General features: G+C 35.6%; 1 protein-coding gene across 6 annotated transcripts in view; it reads left to right on the top strand.

Moving 5' to 3' along the window:
- Nucleotides 1-21,490, top strand: part of CFTR (CF transmembrane conductance regulator) — a 190,818-nt gene that overhangs the window by 151,585 nt on the left and 17,743 nt on the right. For all 6 annotated transcript variants that reach the window (XR_014833210.1, XR_014833209.1, XM_021078522.2 and 3 more), the window contains 2 exon segments: nucleotides 4,409-4,660; nucleotides 18,629-18,784. Coding sequence is in view for 4 of the 6 variants with exons in the window: in XM_021078522.2 (XP_020934181.1) it covers nucleotides 4,409-4,660; nucleotides 18,629-18,784 (408 nt within the window). In the remaining 2 variants the exon portion in view is untranslated.

Here is a 21,490-nt window from a genome sequence, read left to right as displayed (position 1 = left end):
GCACAGGAAGTAGCAGATTAAGGCTAAGGAGTTTGTCCATCTCCATCTACTAAACTCAGATACTTGCCAAATCTGAATTTCTGTCCAGCTCCATCTACACAGCTCAACACTGGCATATCAGTTTTTAATATCACCTGAAAATGTTTAGACATTCCAATTAGAGAAAGTATTATGTTAGGTTAAAAAGCTCAATGAAAACAAATAGATGAGACTAAAAATAGTTTGGTATGTTACACTTTCCTTCTAATCTAAATAGTAGTGCATGTTTTCAGGCTCAGAAGCTGAGGCTGCAATTGCAGCCTGGATTACATGCCAAGGTGCTCATGGCACTGTCATTCTCTCTGCTCAGGGACTACTTTCTGCATATAAGGAAGAATGAGGGATTAATTCATTATCAACAAAGATTTATTGAGGGTCTGCATGATGCTGAATGCTAGATGGGGAGGATACGGGGAAGTGTTGAATAAGGTTACTATAGTAGGCAGGGTGGGTTTAACAGGAAGCTCATGAGATGGAAGTTCAGGTTCTCTCACTTGTGTGGAACCCTTCAAAGGCCCTATACTTAATTTTCTATGCATAATATTTATTTTTTTTAAAATATTTTTCCTATGTTATATAGTAAATCCTTGTTGTATATCTATTTTATATATAGAAGTATGTATATGTTAATCCCATACTCCTAATTTATCCCCACCCCACCCCTCTCCCCTTAGGCAACCTGTTTGTTTTCTATATATATATATATATATATCTGTTTCTGTTTTGTAAATAGATTCATTTGCTTTATTTTTTAGATTTCACATATAAGTAATATCATGTAATATTTGTCTTTTTCTGATTTCACTTAGTATGATAATCTCTAGGTCCATCCATGTTGCTGCAAATGGCAACATTTCATCCTTTTTATGACTGACTAGTGTTCCATTGTGTGTGTGTGTGTGTGTGTGTGTGTGTGTGTATTTTTTCTTTCTTAAAAAGAATCCCCCAAATTACTTAAGTTTCATGTTTCGCCAAACCTGAATCTGACCCTGATTGCAGATATGAATCTTTTGACTGAGAAATCAAGTGTGCAAAAAATATAACAATTTTTGCCACAGTCAAATTCATTTTCTATTTGAACACACTTTCCACTGAGTGGAAGAAACAATCTCAGTGAATTCAGAGATCTTGCTAGAAGTAACATAAATTCTGAGTGGAATTTACAGGATACCATGAAACTGAAGAAGGGAACATCTGGCCCTAGATTGTCCATTGTTTCCATCCAAGGCTGTCTCTGACCTAGAGGTGCACAGTTCAGGTACACTGGGTCTTTGTCCTTCTGGTCCTGACTATGAGCTCTCTCTTTGTTAGTTCTCTGTCTCTACCTGTCTCTGTCTCTCCACATCCCTGAGGAATGGAAGACCTCAAGGGATGAAAGGATTAGGATTATTTGGCTTCCCTTCAGCATCATTCTAGAAATACAAGAAAAGCTGAAGCTATGTCAAGTTATCTATGCCATGCAACAGTGCCCATTCCATTGCTCTTATGCCATGCAAGACACTGGAAGATTCTCTAAGACATTCCTCTTTCCTGGCTCCACCTTAAAATTGAGGCACAGGCCCCCTATGTTCTAAAAATCTCTCAAATCTACTTGAGGATAGAATCAGTTCAGCTGTGATGCAATATTTCTGTTTAGAGGACTGGTATCTCAGTCCATTCATGAGTCTGATTGTGGGATAAAGAGAGAAACTGTTTCTTATCCATCAGCAGTTCATTCACAACTACTGTTTTTGCATAAACACTGTGTTTTGAGTTCTTCAAGCTTTGGCTTTTGAAGCTTAAAAGGCAGTATTCATGTCACTCAAAAATTTCCAACCATCAATCTCTGACTCCAAAGGCAGTATTTTACAACTTGCAAGATGAGAACTGATGTTCTGTGCTCTTGTTCTAATGTAGCTCCTCCTTCAAGAGGCAGTGGAAGCAGAAGATGCAATTTGGAGAGCCTGTGAGAAACACAAAATTAGTTAGAAATTCATAATATTATCTGGCCATATCATTTAATCAATAACAGCATTTCAGTGGCTGAAAAACTAACTGTAATGCAGATGTCTGCACTAGCTACCTTTTCTTTGCATCAGAAAATATTCTAACCCATTGAGTTGAGTGAATGTCTATTCATATGCCATGGATGGGTGCCCTTTGATGAGGTTAACTTGTTCTTGGTCAAGGATATTTGACCATGCTGTGGGTAACTATTACAGCTTGTCACTTTAAACAACTAGACTATATGGAAATGAGGAGTTGAAAATTCTGTTTTCTAAATTTGTTAGTACATTCCATTTACCACATCTGAATTTTGGATTCATCCTCACTAATGTAGAATGTAATTTTCTGTGCTCAGACAAAAATCCTTACACAGAAAAATTATATACTTCATTTTGGTGCTGCCAAAATAGTGGTTTTGAATGTCATTTTCTAATATATCAATATTTAAATATTTTTGATTGCTTAGAATTATTAAAATATGCTGCATTTTTCCTATATAGTATCTTTCTTGACACACTAAAGCATTTAACAAACACTAGTTTAGAATTCTTCGAAGCATTGACATACAGAAACATCAACAATATAATTTAATTCAAAATTAATAAAAATAACTAAATGGTGATTTAACAAATGCTGAAAATCACCTATAAGTTGGAATTAAAACATTGTATGTGGGAGGAATAGTAATGATGTGCCTTTCAATTCCTCTAGAGTAATTTGTGATGGTTGTGGGCTTGGATACTTTTCAATTCCATTTACAGTGGGTTTAGCTTAAAAAGATTACCTTTTTGAATCTTAAATGATTATTGAAAATAATTTGAAGGTATTTTCAAGATGAAGGAATCTGAAGCACACAGTTAACTAATAGAAGAAAGAGATAGAAGAAAACTCCTTATAAACAGCAGGCTTGATGAGTGGCATGAGAAAATAGGCAATGCTATTATATTTGCTAATATGGAACTTTTAATGTTCAGTTAAGGATCAGTATCTAAACTTTGCTGATTCATCTACCAATCATTTCATACTAAAGGTGAAGAATTCTTCCCATTTCCCCTTTTGATAGTGAAAAATAGAGTCAAATCAACAATGACTTTTAAAATAAAAAAATTTCTACTTAGTAAGCTATTAACTCCTATGGAGTACTAAACCATAGAACCAAGGATGAAATTTTTAAAAATAGAAATTGAGTGAATTCAAAGTCTCTTTCTTCATATTCATTTATATATATTAATCTTTGTTTATATATTCACTTATATATATTTTTAATCATTCGCATATTCATTACTTTATTCATTTAAAATTTTTCAAATATTCATTGGATGCCTATTATATGCCAGGCTATCTTAAAAATCAAATTCTAATAGATTATAATTATTCAGAGAAATAAGTTCTCACTAAGGAATTTAGGCACCTTTGAAATATAGTTGAATTTCAAATATAACACTTAGACACAGTCACGTTTTGGAAATTGATATTTAAGTAATTTAGATTAAAAATATAACTGCAGGAGTTCCCGTCGTGGCGCAGTGGTTAACGAATCCGACTAGGAACCATGAGGTTGCGGGTTCGGTCCCTGCCCTTGCTCAGTGGGTTAACGATCCGGCGTTGCCGTGAGCTGTGGTGTAGATTGCAGACGCGGCTCGGATCCCGCGTTGCTGTGGCTCTGGCGTAGGCCGGTGGCTACAGCTCCGATTCGACCCCTAGCCTGGGAACCTCCATATGCCGCGGGAGCGGCCCAAGAAATAGCAACAACAACAACAACAACAACAACAAAAAAAAAAAAAGACAAAAGACAAAAAAAAAAAAAAAAATTAAAAATATAACTGCAGATATATGCCAGTGACCTAAATTTGTGTGAAGATTATTGTGAAGTTACTAAAAATTTACTGAGCCTCAAGAGTCTACTTACTACCCAGATGACATATCAAATTGTTGATAGTTATTAAGGCGCTGTGAGAGTAAGGCAAGAGTCTTATGTAGTGGTTTTGAAATGTGAAGTATTTTATTATAATATACCAGTTGTACAACATTGTGCTATGCTACTCAGGATAGAAAAAAGTTTCCCCTTAGCATCATCTATTCCCTTGAGTATAGTTTGACTATTTATATGTGGCTTGCATAACTGAGAATTAAATGATCACAAAAATAAGCAGATTTATACAGAGCCCTTTTATATAAATCCTAGTTAATTCTCTTGGTTAAGCTTTTAATTATTTTCAAAATTTCCTGTTAGTTCATTGAAAAATCTGACAAATAACCAAGTGACAACCAGCTCATGTCACATCTAAAAGTTATTTTTTAGGAAACATCAAACTAATTATGACATTGTCTGTAGCTCTTAAAATAAATAAATAAATAAAATAAAACATTATTTTCATTTCAGATGCGATCTGTGAGCCGAGTCTTTAAGTTTATTGATATGCCGGCAGAAGGAGATCAACCTAACAGGTCGTTCAAACCATCCAAGGATGGCCAGCTTTCAAAGGTTATGATTATTGAGAATCAACATGTGAAGAAAGATGACATCTGGCCTTCAGGGGGCCAAATGACTGTCAAAGACCTCACTGCGAAATATGTAGATGGTGGGAACGCCGTATTAGAGAACATTTCCTTCTCAATAAGTCCTGGCCAGAGGGTGAGATTTAAACATTGCTTGCTTGGTTAGATCTCTGCTCAGTAAGTGAATCTCAGTATCCTAGAGTAACTTGTTAGTAGAGTCCATTTGTAACACTATTGTTGTAGACTAGAACCATTATTGGACATAAATATTTTCAAGTTCTTATGTGGAGTCATTATTTCTTCATGTGAAATTTAGTTTGCAGTGTCCTGACTCTATATATTGGGACCATTTAAAATGTGATTCTGGGAGTTCCCATCATGGCTCAGCAGAAACAAATCTGACTAGCATCCATGAGGGTGCAGGTTTGATCCCTGGCCTCGCTCAGTGCATTAAGGATCCAGTGTTGCCATGAGCTGTGGTGTAGGTTGCAGATGCAGCTTGGATCTGACATGGCTGTGACTGTGGTGTAGGATGTACAGCTCCAATTCAACTCCTTGCCTGGGAACTTCCATATGCCATGGGTGTGGCCCTAAAAAAGAAAAAAAATGTGATTCTATTTGCAGAATATCTAATTGATTGCTAGCTTACTAACTAAAGAAGCCATTAAATAAACCAAAATTACAACATGTTTTTAGATTTTTGCATCTTGAAAATGTCTTCCATTTTAGATGAATGAACTATTTCAATGCTGACTCCATCTAAAGTCTTCTTCAATTTTACCTGACACTCTGTCAAACAAGTGGTCCTTTTTTCTTGGATTTTTTCAGTTTGTTTGTTTAGTTGGAATTTTTATCAAGGTATGGATTTTTTCATTTTTTTCCCAGTAATTTACCAATCAATAATAATTTATGGAGTTTCCTGATGGTCTAGTGGTTAAGGACTCAGCATTGTCACTACTGTGGCCTGGGTTACTGCTGTGGCTCAGGCTCTCTGGTTTGATTCCTAGCCTTGGAACTTCTACATGCTTTTTTTGAAACAATAATTTCATTTTTAATAAGCAAAAATAACCTTGTATTATATTGAAGTGTTTCTTATGGATCCTAGCACTGGGCTGAACTCATAGATGTTACTCAAATAAACTGATTCTAGAATTGATTCTTAGAGAAGGAGATGGTCATTTTCCCTACATTTCATGCTTTATAAATGTAGTTTTATATTCCCTTTTTCTTGCTAATTGAGATAGAATACAGCAGAACCACTTCCTATGAAAACTGAATTTTAAAAGTTCATCTCTTTGTGGTTTAATTTCAAAGATATATATACATATATATTTAACTGGTAGGATACTGGTCAATAAGGTTTGTTAGGCCACCATCACTATCACCAACATAAAAACAACTATTATCACTTGCTTTTGTTCATGGGCTTAGGAATATTTGATAATTTGAGGTACTGGACAAAGTTCTATTAGGAAGAAAATAGAGAGTGAGCAAATATTCTCTACATAATACACTAAAAGGCTTGAAATGGCACACTGGAAATTTTGACTTACCTATTAATCTTATAGTTAGGAAAAATAAATTCACATACTAATAATGTTAACTCTGTTATATTTCTGCTTACCAAGAATGAGATATATTTTTCTTTTTCTGAAACAGTTTTAAATGGACATAAATGAAGAGACTAGGTTTTAGATAGAATTTTCTCAAATTTTAGAATGAGGTTGTTTAAAGTTATGCTTTGGAACTAAATAAGATTAATTATTTGCCTTCACTCCTCCTTTCCATTGAGAAAAGCATAATTAATTACTCTCTTTTGCCTTACACATCAATGAATGCCGTAGGCAACCAAGGGTTACCAGGATGGATGCCAAAAGCGCTGTGAAGTTATAAACAATATCAACAGATAGGTTGTTATAAACCAAGGTATAAAGATTTGGTAAATTAATCGTTTTCTCTCCTCCTGACATTCCACCATCCCTTTTATTTTCCAGTGCTCACTTGCCCATTAAATTAAATGCAAACAAGTCCTAGTAGAGTTTTGGATTCCTCATTTCTATAGATAGTTTCCTTAATGTGAGAGTAGTAAACAGAGATGATAAAAATGAGGGAGAAACAATTTACCCAGGCATTCTATCTTTTCTGAACCTTTACAGGGAAAGCTGGTCATGTGTCTTTACAAGGCATTCTCTAGGAAATTGGGGGAATTGAAAATTACTCATATAATGCTCTAGATATTTATCAAGTGCTTATCATGTAGTAAGCACTGTAATACCTTTGTTTGTTATTGCATTTGATCTTATTATAACTCCAAAGGTGGATGTTATTAACCTTTTTGTGTACAGGAAGAAAATGAAGGTTTTTTTATTTATTTTTCTATTTTAGGGCAGCACCTGTGGCATGTGGAAGTTCCCAGGCTAGGAGTCGAATAGGAGCTGCTGACCTACACCACAGCCACAGCAAGGCCAGATCCTAGTTGTACAATGCAGGGATCGAACCTGCATCCTCACGGATCCTAGTCATGTTCATTAATCACTGAGCTATGAAGGGAACTCCAGAAAATGAAATTTGATTAAGTGAGTGAGGTAGCAGGGATTTTAAACTCAGATCTGCTATCTTCAAAGTCCTTTTTTACCTGCTTCTCTTAAAAGACAAAGAAAGAGCAATAGGAGAGAGTAAGGGAGGGAGGAAGGGAGAATGAGAATGAGAATGAGAATGAATCTGTCCCAGAAAATGTCAGCTGAAAGGGGAAATGTTAGACCCAGTAAGAACTGAAGCAGATTTACTGTGAAGCTAACAAAGCTTAGGTTTCAAAGAACTTCACTTGCTTGAGACCATTTAAAGGCCCTGTACCTAATTTTTTGTTTATAATTTTGAAATCTTTATTCTTGAAAAGAACTTGAGCCACAATTGTAAAAGATTCATCCTGCAAAAAAATAATCTTGCAGTACCCTTGAATAAGAGATATACAGGTAAAATGCTAAGGTAATTCAGAGGAGAAAGCAGTAAGTATCATTTGACTGGGAGCTGGTCTATTCAAGGAGGGTTTTACACAGGAAGTAGCATTTAGAATGAGGCTTTGAGACTTGAACAAAAGTAAAGGTGGTAAGGAAGGGTGCCATAGGCAGAGGGAATAACATGAGGCACAGGGTATGTACAAAAAGCAGTGACGGGTTCATTCAGGATGGGGGATGCATGAAGGGTGTAATGGGAGCCAAGACTGGTACAAGATGATGGAGATATGAAGATAGAGGGCCAAAGCAATAAAGGAAAGTTGACAACTTAGGAAATCCTAATTGATTTTGCTAGTGCATTGTCTTTGAGAGCAGTGGTCTCAAAGTGTGGTCCCTGTCCCAGCATCATCTACATCAGTTGAGAACTTGTGAGAAATGCACATTCTCAAGGCCCCCTGAGCCTTACTGAATAAAAGACTCTGGGAGTGGGACCAGTGGTCTGTGTTTTATCACACCTTCCAGGTGATGCTGATTTATGTGCTACATTATGTGTGGAGGAGTGAAGGTAGAAGTCCAACTGCAAAGTCTTAGGGAATGGATGAATCCTGAAATGAGGAGTTACATAGAACACCATGTTGGTGGTGGGAAAGAGAAAGCAACAGCATCTGTCTTAAGAGGGTATATATAGAGATTTGCCTTTGCACCGTAGAGGAGTTTTTTTTTTTTCATTATTATTATTTTTTAATAATTATTTCCCCAATGCAGTTTTTTTTCTTCTGTACAGCATGGTGACCCAGTTACACATACGTGTACACATTCTATTTTTGCACATTATCATGCTCCATCATAAGTGACTAGACATAGTTCCCAGTGCTAACAGCAGGATCTCATTGTTTATCCAGTCCAAAGGCAATAGTTTGTATCTATGAACCCCAAGCTCCCCAACCACCCCACTCCCCCCCCTCCCCCTTGGCAACCACAAGTCTAATCTCCAAGTCCATGATTTTCTTCACTGTGGAAAGTTTCATTTGTGCCATATATTAGATTCCAGATATAAGTGATATCATATGGTATTTGTCTTTCTCTTTCTGACTTACTTCACTCAGGATGAGAGTCTCTATTTCTATCCATGTTGCTGCAAATGGCGTTATTTTGTTCCTTTTTAAGGCTGAGTAGTATTCCATTGAGTATATATGCCGTATCTTCCTAATCCAATCGTCTCTTGATGGACACTTGGGTTGTTTCCATGTCTGGGCTATTGTGAATAGAGCTGCAATGAACATGCAGGTGCATGTGTCTTTTTCAAGGAAAGGTTTGTCCGGATATATGCCCAATAGTGGGATTACTGGGTCATATAGTAGTTCTATGTACAGTTTTCTAAGGTACCTCCATATTGTTCTCCATAGTTGTTGTACCAGCTTACATTCCCACCAACAGTGCAGGAGGGTTCCCTTTTCTCCACACCCCCTCCAGCATTTGTTATTTGTGGACTTATTAATGATGGTCATTCTGACTGGTGTGAGGTGGTATCTTGTGGTAGTTTTGATTTGCATTTCTGTAATAATCAGCGATGTTGAGCATTTTTTCATGTGCTTGTTGACCATCTGTACATCTTCCTTGGAGAAATGTCTATTCAGGTCTTTTGCCCATTTTTTCAACTGGGTTTTTGGCTTTTTTGCTGTTGAGTTGTGTAAGTTTCTTGTATATTCTAGAGATTAAGCCCTTGTCAGTTGCATCATTTGAAACTATTTTCTCCCATTCTGTAAGTTGTCTTTTTGTTTTCTTTTTGGTTTCCTTTACTGTGCAAAAGCTTGTCAGTTTGATTAGGTCCCACTGGTTTATTTTTGATCTTATTTCTGTTGCTTTGGGAGACTGACCTGAGAAAATATTCATAAGGTTGATGTCAGAGAATGTTTTGCCTATGTTCTCTTCCAGGAGTTTGATGGTGTCTTGTCTTATATTTAAGTCTTTAAGCCATTTTGAGTTTATTTTTGTACACGATGTGAGGACGTGTTCTAATTTCATTGCTTTGCATGCAGCTGTCCAGGTTTCCCAGCAATTCTTGCTGAAAAGACTGTCTTTTTCCCATTTTATGTTCCTGCCTCCTTGTTTTGGCATTTTTGTTTGTTTGTTTGTTTTTTGAGACAGTAGGAAAGGCCGTAAGTGGAGTTATAGAGAACTTTTAAAAAGCTGGAAAACTGAAGGTGTTCTTATTAAGCTGCTTCAGTCTTTTAAGTCAACTTCCAAAACTACAGAAGTTGAGTAGTATCAGTCCTCTGACTTTGTTCTTCTCCTTCAATAATGTGTGGACTATTCAGAGTCTTCTATATCTCCATATAAACCTTAGAATCAGTTTGCCATATTCACAAAATAACATGCTGGGATTTTGATTGGGATTGCATTGAATCTATAGATCAAGTTGTGAAGAAATGACATCTTGACAATATTGAATCTTCCTGTCCATGAACATGGAATATCTTTCCATCTGTTTAATTCTTCTTTGGTTTAATTCATCAGTATTGTAGTTGTTCTCATCCTGATCCTGTGTATATTTTCTTAGATTTATACCTAAGTATTTCATTTTCAAGGGTGCTAATGTCAATTGCATTTTGTTTTTAATTTCAAATTCTACTTGTTAATTGCTGGTATGTAGGAAAATTGACTTCTGTGTCTTAACCTTGTATCCTTCAATCATGCTGTAATCCCTTGTTTCAGGAGTTTTAGTGTTGATTTTTTTTTTATTTTCTACGTAGATAATGTTATCTGCAAACAAAGACAGTTTTACTTTTTCTTCTCAATCTGCATGCCTTTTATTTCCTCTTCTTGACTTGTTGCATTAGCTAAGACATCCAATAGGATACTGAAAGCAGTGGTAAGAGGAAGGCATCCTTGCCTTGATGTTGATCTTAGTGGGAAAGCTTCAAGTTTTACATCAAGTGTGATGAAAGCTGTAGGATTTTTGAAGATGTTGTTTTTGTCAAGTTGATAACTTTCCCTTCTATTTCTACTTTACTAAGAGTTGTTATCAAGAATTGGTTTTGAATTTTATCATATGCTTTTTCTGCATCGATTGGTGAAATCATGTGATTTTTCTTGCCTGTTGATATAATGGATTATATTAATTGCTTTTTAAATGTTGAACCAAGCTTGTGAGTCTGGGATAAATCCCACTTGGTCATGGTGTATAATTCTCTTTATACACTGCTGTATTTTATTTGCTAATTTTAAAGCATTTTCCATCTATGTTCGTGAGAAATATTGGTCCTAATGTCTTTATTTTTGGTATTATGGCAATTCTGGTCTCATAGAATGAGTTAGGATGTATTCCTTTTGCTTCTATCTTGTGAAAGAGATTGTAGAGAATTGGTAGAATTTCTACTTTAAGTGTATGGTAGAATTCATCAGTGAATCTATCTGGGCCTGGTGCTTTCTGATTTGGAAAGTTGTCAATTATCAATGCAATTTCTTTAAAAGATATATGCCTATTCAGATTGTGTATTTCTTCTCATGAGTTTTGGCAGATTATATCTTTCAGGGGATTGTATCTCTCAAGGTTTATTTATTTAAAGTTATCACACTAATGGGCATAGAGTTGTTTATAGTATGTGTTTATTATTCTGTTAATAATATGTAGTAAGATATATAGTGGTTTTACCTCCATTTCTTTTTAAAAAAATTTAGTTGAAATATAATTCACATACAATATGATGTAAGGTTCAGGTGCATTACATAGTGATTTGACATCTGTGTATATTATGAAATGGTCACCACAATAAATCTAGTAAACCACTTTTCCTCATACAAATTTATTACAATATTATTGACCATATTCCTTATGCTGTAAGTATCCTTTCATTTTTTTTTCTTTTGATCTTTTTTATTTTTTATTTCCATTTTTTCCTACTGTGCATTATTTTTTTTCTACTATACAGCATGATGACCCAGTTACACATACATGTATACATAACATTTTTTATTTCCATTTTTTTCTACTGTACATTATTTTTTCCTACTGTATAGCATGATGACCCAGTTACACATACATATATACATTCTTTATTCTCACATTATCATGCTCCATCATAAGTGACTAGACATAGTTCCCAGTGCTACACAGCAGGATCTCATTGCTAATCCATTGCAAAGGCAATAGTCTGCATCTATTAACCCCAAGCTTCCAATCCATCCCACTCCCTCCACCTCCCCATTGGCAACCACAAGTCTATTCTCCAAGTCCATGATTTCCTTTAATCTCCTTTCATTTTTGATATTAGTAATTTGTCTTATCACTCTTATTTTCTTAGTCTGCCTAGAAGCTTGTGAAATTTATTAATCCTTTCAGAAGACCAGTTTTTGTTTTCATTGATTTTTCTCTACTGATTTCCTGTTTTCAATTCAGTTGATTATGCTTCAATTTTTATTTATTTATTTTTCTTCTGCCTACTTTGGATTTGATTTGCTCTTCTTCTGGTTTCCTAAAATGGAAGCTTGATTATTGATTTTGGATGTTTCTTCTCTTCTGTATTACATATTATATTCTTTTCTGTACTAGGTATTTATATTATGCTATAATTATAAATTATTATATTAGATATATTAGATATTTCTTTTCTATAGCATTTAATATTATAAATTTCCCCTGTACTGCTTTTGCTTCATACCACAAATTCTGATAAATTTCATTTTATTTTAATTTGTTTGAAATATTTTTAATTTTCTTTTGAGATTTCTTCTTTAACCCATGTGTTGTTTAATGTCCAATTATTTGGGGATTTTCCAGCTGTATTTCTGTTATAGATTTCTGCTTTAATTCCACATGGTCTGAGAGCATACTTTATATGATTTGCATTCTTTTAAATTTGTTAAATTGTGTCATATGGCCCATAATGTGATCTACCTTGGTGATCACCTATGTTCCTGGTAAGCTTTAGAAGAATGTGTACTTTGCTGTTGTTGGGTAAAGTAGTTTATAGATGTCAATTACATCCAATTGACCGATGGTTGTATAGAGTTTAACTATATTCTTACTGGTTTACCAACTTCTATCTGTCCATTTTTGATAGAGGAATATTGCAATTTCCAATTGTAATAGTGCGTTCTTTCAAGATTTTTTCTTTATCTCTGATTGTCTGTAGTTTGAGTAGATATGCCTATATGTAGTCTTTTTGGCATTTATCCTGCTTGATATTCTGTGAAATTCCTAGTCCTGTGGTTTAGTTTTTGACATTAATTTGGGGAAGTTCTCAGTCATTGTTGTTTCAAATATTTTTGTTCCTTTCCCTTTCTTCTCCTTTTGTGAGATGAACTGTGTTTGAGCTCCTGGAGATAACACTTACAAAGGTGTAGGGTCCTCTCTATGAATGGCCTCCCCTGGAGATTTTTCTCTCAGACTTGACCATGCAGAGCCTCCGGCAATTTTTCATTGACAATTTAGGTTTTCCTACCCTGGTTCAGGTCGTTATGGAGGTTTCTCATCATGGGTTTCTACTCCAGTAAGTTGTCATTCTCTCTGTTTCTCCATTTATGGTGGCAGTGGTTTGCCTTGTGACTTCACTTTCTGATGGATCTAGAAAGAGTTTTGATTTTCGGTTTGCTCAGGTTTTTAATCTGTTGTTAGGATAGATACCCAAGTTACCCATATGCTGGACCAGAAACTAGAAGTCTTATTTTTCATTTTTTTTTTGTCCCTTTGCCTAGCACATTGCCTAGCTAACTATATGTTAAATGCATGCATGAATGAATGACTGAGTGGCCTCTATCTACTTCTAGTCTTATGATTGATTACAGTAGGAATTTATTCTTAAAGCTGTTATTCTGATCAGCTCTCTTAAGAATGTAGTTTCTACTGCTTTGCCTTATACCTATGAAAATGTTACAAGATGCCCCAGACATACTTTTTGCATGATGATTAAGAAGTAGACTCAAATTTAGCACAGATCTTCCTTGACTTAACAATGGAGTTATGTTCTGATAAACCCATCATAAGTTGAAAATACCATTAAGTCAAAAATGCATTTAATACACTTAACCTACATGAACATTATAGCTTAACCTAGCCTACCTTGAACATGCCAAGAACACTTACATAAGTGTATAGTTGGGCAAAATCATCTAACACAAAGCCATTTTATAACAGTATTGAATATCATATAATTCATTGGATACTGTACTGAAAAGTGAAAACAACCATAGTTGTAAATGTATCAGCTATTTGCCTTCATAATGACATGGCCGTCTGGGAGCTACTGCTGCCCATCACTATGAGAGAATATCATACCACATAGCACTAGACCAGGAAAAGACCCCAATTCAAGACTTGAAGTAGTTTCTAGCTAATGTGTATTGCTTTCACACCATTGTAGAGTTAGAAAATCCTAAGTCAAACCATCCTAAGTTGAGGACCATTTGTATATTATTTCTATTGTCTAAAAATCCAGCAAGCTCATCTATAGTCTAATTCATCTTCTTTAAAAAAGAAAAAAAAAAGAGAAAAAACATTCAAAAAGGACTTATTTGGGCATTTCTTTTTTAATTTTTAATAGATTTCAGTGATCTTGGTTTTATGGTGTGTCTCATTCCATTCAGGCTGCTGTAACAAAATATCATAGGCTGGGTGGCTTATAAATAACAGAAATTTGTTTCTTACAATTCTGGAGTCTGAAAGTTCAAGATCATGGCCCCACAGGTTCAGTGTCTGATAAGAGCCCACTTGGTCATAGGCATCTGTCTTCTCACTGTAACTTCACTTGATAGAGGGGACAAGGGACTTCCCTGGGACCTCTTTCATAAGGACACTGAGGGCTCTATCTTCATGAGGGCTTTATCTTCATTCATGAGGGCTCTATCTTCATGACCAAATCACCTCCTGGTGGCCCCACCTCCTAATATCCTATCGCATTGTAGGTTGGAATTTCAACATATGAATTTATGGGGAGTTCCTGTCGTAGCTCAGCGGTTAACAAATCCAACTAGGATCCATGAGGACTTGGGTTCAATCTCTGGTCTTGCCCAGTGGGTTAAGGATCCAGCATTGCTATGAGCTGTGGTGTAGGTTGCAGACACGGCTCAGATCCTGCATTGCTGTGGCTCTAGCATAGGCCAGCAGCTACAGCTCTGATTGGACCCCTAGCCTAGGAACCTCCATATGCCATGGTGTGGCCCTAAAAAGACTATATATATATATAAGTTTAAGAGAGACACATATTCAGCCCATTGTATGGTTGAAAGATGAAAAAATCAATACCATTAAATCTTCATATTAGACACTTTGTCCATAGAAATTACTTTAGGGAAGATATCTTATTACTTATATTATAGTAATATATATACTATATATTACTATATATTACTATATAAGTAATATCTTATTACTTTCTTGGCTTTTAATTTAGGCCTTTACTTCACAGAACCTGCACTAAATTTTACTTTCAATGCATGAGAAAAATACGTAGCAAGTATTTTACAACTTTTACTTTAATAAAAGTAACTTTTAAGAAATCCTAGTTTGGGATTTCCCCTTGTGGTACGGTGGGTTATGTATCCAGTATTGTCATGGTAAGTAGCTAGGTTTGCTCCAGGTTCAGTCCATGGCCTAGGAATCTCTGCATGCTAAGTGTGCATTCAAAACAAAACAAAAAACAACCTATTTTTCTTTTCAATCTCAAGTAGTTTTTTCTTAAAAGCTGTTGATTTTGGCCTAAATTTTTAACATCCAGATTACCTTCTCCCAACTAGAATATCTATTCCTTTTTTCTTTTTTTTTTTCTTCTCAAAATATAGGCTGGGACTTTAATTTGGAGCTAGGTCTTTCATAATAAGCCTAGATTTATCAAAATGCTTCAGATGGTATCTTGATTATATCACAGTACAGGACAGTGCTCTAAATTTTTAATCATACATTAAGATCTATTCTTTTGGGTGAGCTTTCCTGCTTTCTCCATTTGTAATCTCTTTAAAATATTGAGATGCCAGAAATATTTCAAGTAATATCAAGAATTCAGATCATAGAAGCATAAACACCTAAATATCTATTTTATGTATTAAATACATATGACATTCTGCCTTGATAAAACTTGATGTGAAGCATCTGAATCATTAAGTAATTTATTCTGGGTTTGTGAGGAGCATATCCTTAAGAATTATGTTTTGGAGTTTTTTAGGGTCGTACCTATGGCATATGGAAGTTCCCAGGCTAGGGGTCAAATTGGAGCTGTAGCTGCCAGCCTGTGCAACAGCCATAGCAATGCAGAATCCGAGCCACATCTGCGATCTACACCACAGCTCGTGGCAATGCCAGATCCAGATCCTTAATCCACTAAGTGAGGCCGGGGATTAAACTCGCATCCTCATGGATACTAGTAAAGGTTTGTAATCTGCTGAGCCACAAGGTACTCCCAAGAATTATGTTTTATTAGTGATAAACAGAGATGTATCACATATAAAATTTACAGTTATTAAACTTTGGGAATCTAAATTTTGTTTTATTTGGCATCTTGATTTCTGGAGACCACAGAGAGATGAAAAATAATTACAGCTAGTTTCAGTCTCTTGCCATATTAAAATGGCAAGTAAGACACTCTGAAAAGAATGTCCTGAGACTGTTCTATTCATGGTACAGTCAGTGCAGTTACAACTAGCATCAAACTCAATGCTGTTTAACTCTCCACATAACATTTTGATTTATCTTGATCCAAAATTCTCAGAGAGGAGGTGCACTGAAGTTACTAGAAAACACTGACTTGGAATTAGGATCTATCTTAAAAGCTTATTTGTGGGAAATACTCTGCCCTGATACAACAGATCACAGAGAAGCCTAGAAAAACAAGTCCCGGAAAAGAATTGCTATGTGCCAATTATATAAACAACAGGAGACTTTGTTAGGTATGAACCAATAAGATTACGTGCTGTTGAAAACCATGTCTGACATAATGCAATGCCAGAGGTTCAACAATATCAGGAAACCAGACAGTAGCTAATAACTAAAGCTAAACAAAAGACTTACAAATTGTCTCTCAATCCAGTTTTATCCCAACATAAAAACTGAGTTCTCTAAACATTTAAATATTTGCTTCTTAAGTAAAAATAATGTAGTTATTTATCCTAATCTTTAGAATCCTGGCTAATGACAAAAGAGTCTGAACCTCAAGGAACTTTTCATCAAGAGTTTTTGATGTGACATTGGAAGAGATGACTTCTTGCTCTTAAACTTCCCTTCTCTTCCCTTTCCTCATGCCTCACCTACACAGTGCATACTCAGATTACTTATACAAAGCTTTGCTGTTGTGTTTGAAAAATCATGACATACGGAGATATGTTTGCACAACATGGGCTGATTCAGAAATGGAAGTGTCCATATGAAATTCCACAAGATTTTTAAATTAAAAATGGGTCTGATAACTGAACAGAATTGACTATATCCATTTATTTATTAGATCAACTAAATAAGGTTATTCATTCATCTGCCCTTCCTCCCTTCTTTTCCTTCCTTTCTTACTTCTATTCACCCATCCACTTACCCATCCATCCACTGTCTGTCTGTCCATCTGTCTGTCCATCCATCCACTCATCCTTTCATCTGACTATCCCTTCATCAATGTAAACAAGTATTTATTGAGTAATCAAGTGAGCCAACCACTATGGTAGGTGCTGAGAATTCAATGGAAAACAATATAAATTACCCTGCCTTTGTTGAATTTATATTCTTTGGGTGAACACAAGCAGTAATCAAGACAAGAATAAATAAAATAATTACCATTTTTGATGAATAGTATGAAGAGTCTCAACAGGGTGTTGTGTATAACATTTTATTTATCTGATTTTTTTAAGTTGTCTCAGAAAACAGACATTTATGAATGTCTCATTATAAGGCTCTTATGATGCATAGAAGGATAATTGTGTCACTACTGTTTATCAGCTTCCCCAAAGGCCTAGTTTACTACCAGGTTACTAATCAGTATTCAATAAGTTATTATTATTGTAGGTTCTACGTGCTCTCAAGCATACATTGTGGTCCATAACCAGTTTTGTTTTAGAAACTTTCTGGTCTATAATGAGATAAGTATAGAAATTGCAAGTAGGCATTTAGAAATTCTTTTTTATTATCTACTTTTTAACATACTGAATGAACAGTGGGTTGAAAACTATAAAACAAAACAAAACTGTCCTTTTCCATGGGTAGTGTGAAAAGCACTACTCAACAAGACCATTTGTCCAGCTCTCCTGTGAAGAGGCATAATAATAAAAAAAGAAAGAGAAATAATGTAAGGGGGAAGAAATAAACACCCACCACATGTTGAGCAGTTTATTCAGTATTTAGTTAATGACTACAGAGATGTTCTATCCCATCGAGAGCCTCTTCCTCTAAGCACTGGATCTGAGAGGGTATCATAACAGCTCCCTGCTGCCACCTGGGGCACCTGTTCTCCCCTTGCAGGGCATGGCCTTCCCACTGCCATGCTGGTTCTTATAGTCTTTAGAGACCAAGAAGAGTTTTCTCTTTTCCTTAATATTCCTTTCACTTCCTAAAATTCTCTTCTTGCCCATCAGAATGGATATAAGAATTTTACTTGACACCGGTCCATGTGCTTATCTGCTGAGAAGTGGCAGGGACCATCCTGCCTTCTGTGGGAGTATATAGCTCATTGAACTTACCCTTTATTGTCAGGCCTAAACTTGATGCTTACTTAATTTATTATGGACATTATTTAAATATTAGAACTGTTTCAGATTCATTCATTTTCAAGCTCGTATTCATGTTTGGAACTAGATCAATTGATGCTTTAAGACTCTGCTTTGGCTTGAGCCTATTCTTAGAAATGATGTTCATTAAGACACTCTATCTTTGTTCTCTATGCAAAAGGGGCATTTTCAGTCTTTTTGCCATTAGTAAATACCAGTGATAAATGAATCTAGCCTCACAGGTTCAGTTCCTCTTCGTCAGTTTCTATATTGTCTCCCAGGGTTGCTCTGTTCCCAATCAATTTTGGTCAGAATTGGATGCAAAAAGGCTTGAGTGACTAAGTGAAATCTTCCCCTGGTGATGATGAGAAAAATCTTCCCCACTGTTTTTTAATTGAAATATAATACCAGATTATATTTATGGTATTGTATCTGTATGTCACAGGAGTAATCCCATCACTCTGATTTTCTAGGTGGGCCTCTTGGGAAGAACTGGATCAGGGAAGAGCACTTTATTATTGGCTTTTTTGAGACTGCTGAACACAGAAGGAGAAATACAAGTAGATGGTGTGTCTTGGGATTCAATAACTTTGCAACAGTGGAGGAAAGCTTTTGGAGTCATACCCCAGGTAAGCCGGAAATACTTAGCTAGTAGAAAAGTGACCACCTAGGTTTACCATTATTTGACACTTGCACTCAAGAAATTCACATTCACCTGCAAAATATATTCACTATGTATTGCTGCCATTTTTTTCTATAATTCGGTATTTTCATAGGGAGAAACACTATTTATAGAAGCTTTGAGTTCTCTGGCATACAGTTATTGAAATATTAATCGTTTTGATAGCACAGTTATTGAAATATTAATCGTTTTGATAGACTTTTCTAGAAGACATAAATCACAGCAGGAGCATGGGGTTTTGTTTTCAGCTTTTCTTTTTTCCTACTTTAGTAGTCTGAGCTCCAAGTTAGCAATCACAGCAGGTTGAGAAATGCTTTGCAAGATATAAAAGATGCTGCTAAAATAACAAACACTCAGAAGCATGAGTTAGCAGAATTGAAAATAGAAAGTGTAATGATTGTTTTTTGTTCTTTGAATAGAATGAATCATGTCAGATTAATCTGTAGTTTTTTTTTTTAAATGTCACTGGTTGGTTTGGGTCACAAAGGATCTTCAGCCTCACTGGCTTGGTATCGTTCTATCTGTGTCATAGTGCAAGAGGACTTTTTAATTATGAGAGAAATAGCAACAGTTTCATTTTTAAAAATGATCTTAATGGAAACCAAGGAATGTCTTTACTGGGACCAAATCTGAAAGACATGGTCTGTATGTCTACTAGCATTTTCTCTCATCTCTATGGATATGTTTGCTGTTTTAATGGCCTCTTTTCCCTTAGTGCTAATGGGCACGGAATCCATTCCACTACCATGGTTCTAACAATTCTCTGCTTTTACCACTAAATTAAAATGCCAGCAGCATCTCCAGGTAGATAGACTACAAATCTAGCCTGAGAAAACAGCTTGTATTTCTTGATGGATTACCTCTGTGGGACATTTGCTCCTCTCAACTAATGAGGCACTAAATATGGTAACTGCTAGACTGATGCTTTTAATTCACTTGTCTAGACTTTGCCATGTTACCAGAAGCTCCATCCTGGCTGAACTTTTGAAAAACAATGTTGTTTCTTCAGAAAGAAAAAAAAAAAAAAAAAGGATTGTCAGAAGGTCTGAAGATAAAGAAACACTGGGAATACAAGTATCCCATGGTGACAGCATTAGGCAAGACAACAATGTTGAAGAGCACAGGATAGAGTCTCGGTTGTCCGAGAAGCACTGCTGTTCCGTTGATTTTCAGTCTTCTGGTCCCGTTTTAAACTACAAAAGCAAAGCCTCAGTTCTTTTTTTGTTGTTCTTATTTATATAAATTTTCCCATTAGAATAAGCAAAGCTCGAAGAAATAATATCAGTTTCACTGGGAATCCCTTAGTTTAATCCACCATCTGATAGAGACGCTTTTTTTTTTGTTTTGTTTTATTGGATGTTTTGTTCAGGAACCCAAATATGCAAGACCTGGAGGGAAATCAGGTGGGCCAGAGTTAGGAAAATTCTTTTTTATTGCCTTTCTGCCAACATGAATCTTTCAAACTTGCCTTTCCCCTCTTCTGTGGCATCAAGTTTTGTATAAACTAAACAAGAAATACTTTGAGCCATGCCTTTAAAAATGTGTGATTGTGCTAATAATAGTTTCTAATTATACATGTTTATGCTCTAAAGACAAGGATGTCTTTAGAGAGAAGGTACTGGTCCTTCTACAGCGGCAGTGACATCTCGAGAACCTTACATGAATGGCTAAGAAAGAGAGAAAGAGGGCAAATTCCTCATACCTTTTTAACATCCAACCAAGAGATACTTTTACTTTCCCATCTTACCTTTGAAAGTTCAAATTAAGTAATTTTTTTCCTTCTCTGGAGTTTGATATTTATTTTTTTAACTGATTTTTATTTTTCCATTTTGGTTGGTTTACAGTGTTCTGTCATGGAGTTTGATCTTTAAAAAGCAGAAATTAGGAATTAAAAATCCAAGAATTATTTTTGTTTGCTTTTCCATCTTTTATTCCTTCTGCTTTTCTGAACCTGCAAGGGTATATTTCCTTAAAACCTCTGACATCAAATATCAGATCTCGGGGTCAATTAACCACTTGTTTTCAGACACATGAAACAGGAACCTTGAACAAGAAACTTGCCTCTCCCTTATAGTTGGCCCAAGACATCATCTTTGGAATCACAGGATGTCCTTAGTTTTGGCATGTTCTGTGTGTGTGTTTTCTACCCTCCTATAGCTAGAAAGCAGTCTTAGTGAATGCACCAGCATGGAAAACAAGGCATTGTGTACATTTCAAGGTGGAGCCTTCTTTAGTTTGTTCTACTTTACCTATAAGCTCTGGGGCCTCTTGAACTGGAAGAGGGGTGGGGAAGGGGTGGCAAAGAGTGTGCTGCTGTGGGCAGCTTGTGGACAGTAGACTTCAGTGGACAGGATGAGAAGCAGGGAGATGGGCTGAGAACCTCTCTAGCTGTAATGTGGTTAAGAGCCTGGACTAAAGTGAAGAGGACAGTGGGCAGTGGATGTGGATGTGGAGTGGAGAAAAGAAAAAAAAACAAAAAACTAGTATGAACTTTAATGCAATACAGCTGTACTATTTCTGAACCTAAAAATTTGAAATTTGTGATAATTTGGTTAGACCTAGAAATAATTTTTGAATGCTATTTCTGAAAAAGTATATATATCTGAAAACTATGTCCTAGCATTAAAAATTTGTGAAACATTAAATGACTTTA

Source organism: Sus scrofa, chromosome 18, assembly GCF_054392235.1.
Source record: "Sus scrofa isolate SSC_HxYL_T2T_F1_AM1 chromosome 18, Sscrofa_HxYL_maternal_Yorkshire_Landrace_v2.0, whole genome shotgun sequence".
Taxonomy (NCBI): Eukaryota; Metazoa; Chordata; class Mammalia; order Artiodactyla; family Suidae; genus Sus; species Sus scrofa.
This window is presented reverse-complemented; position numbering and strand designations above follow the sequence as displayed.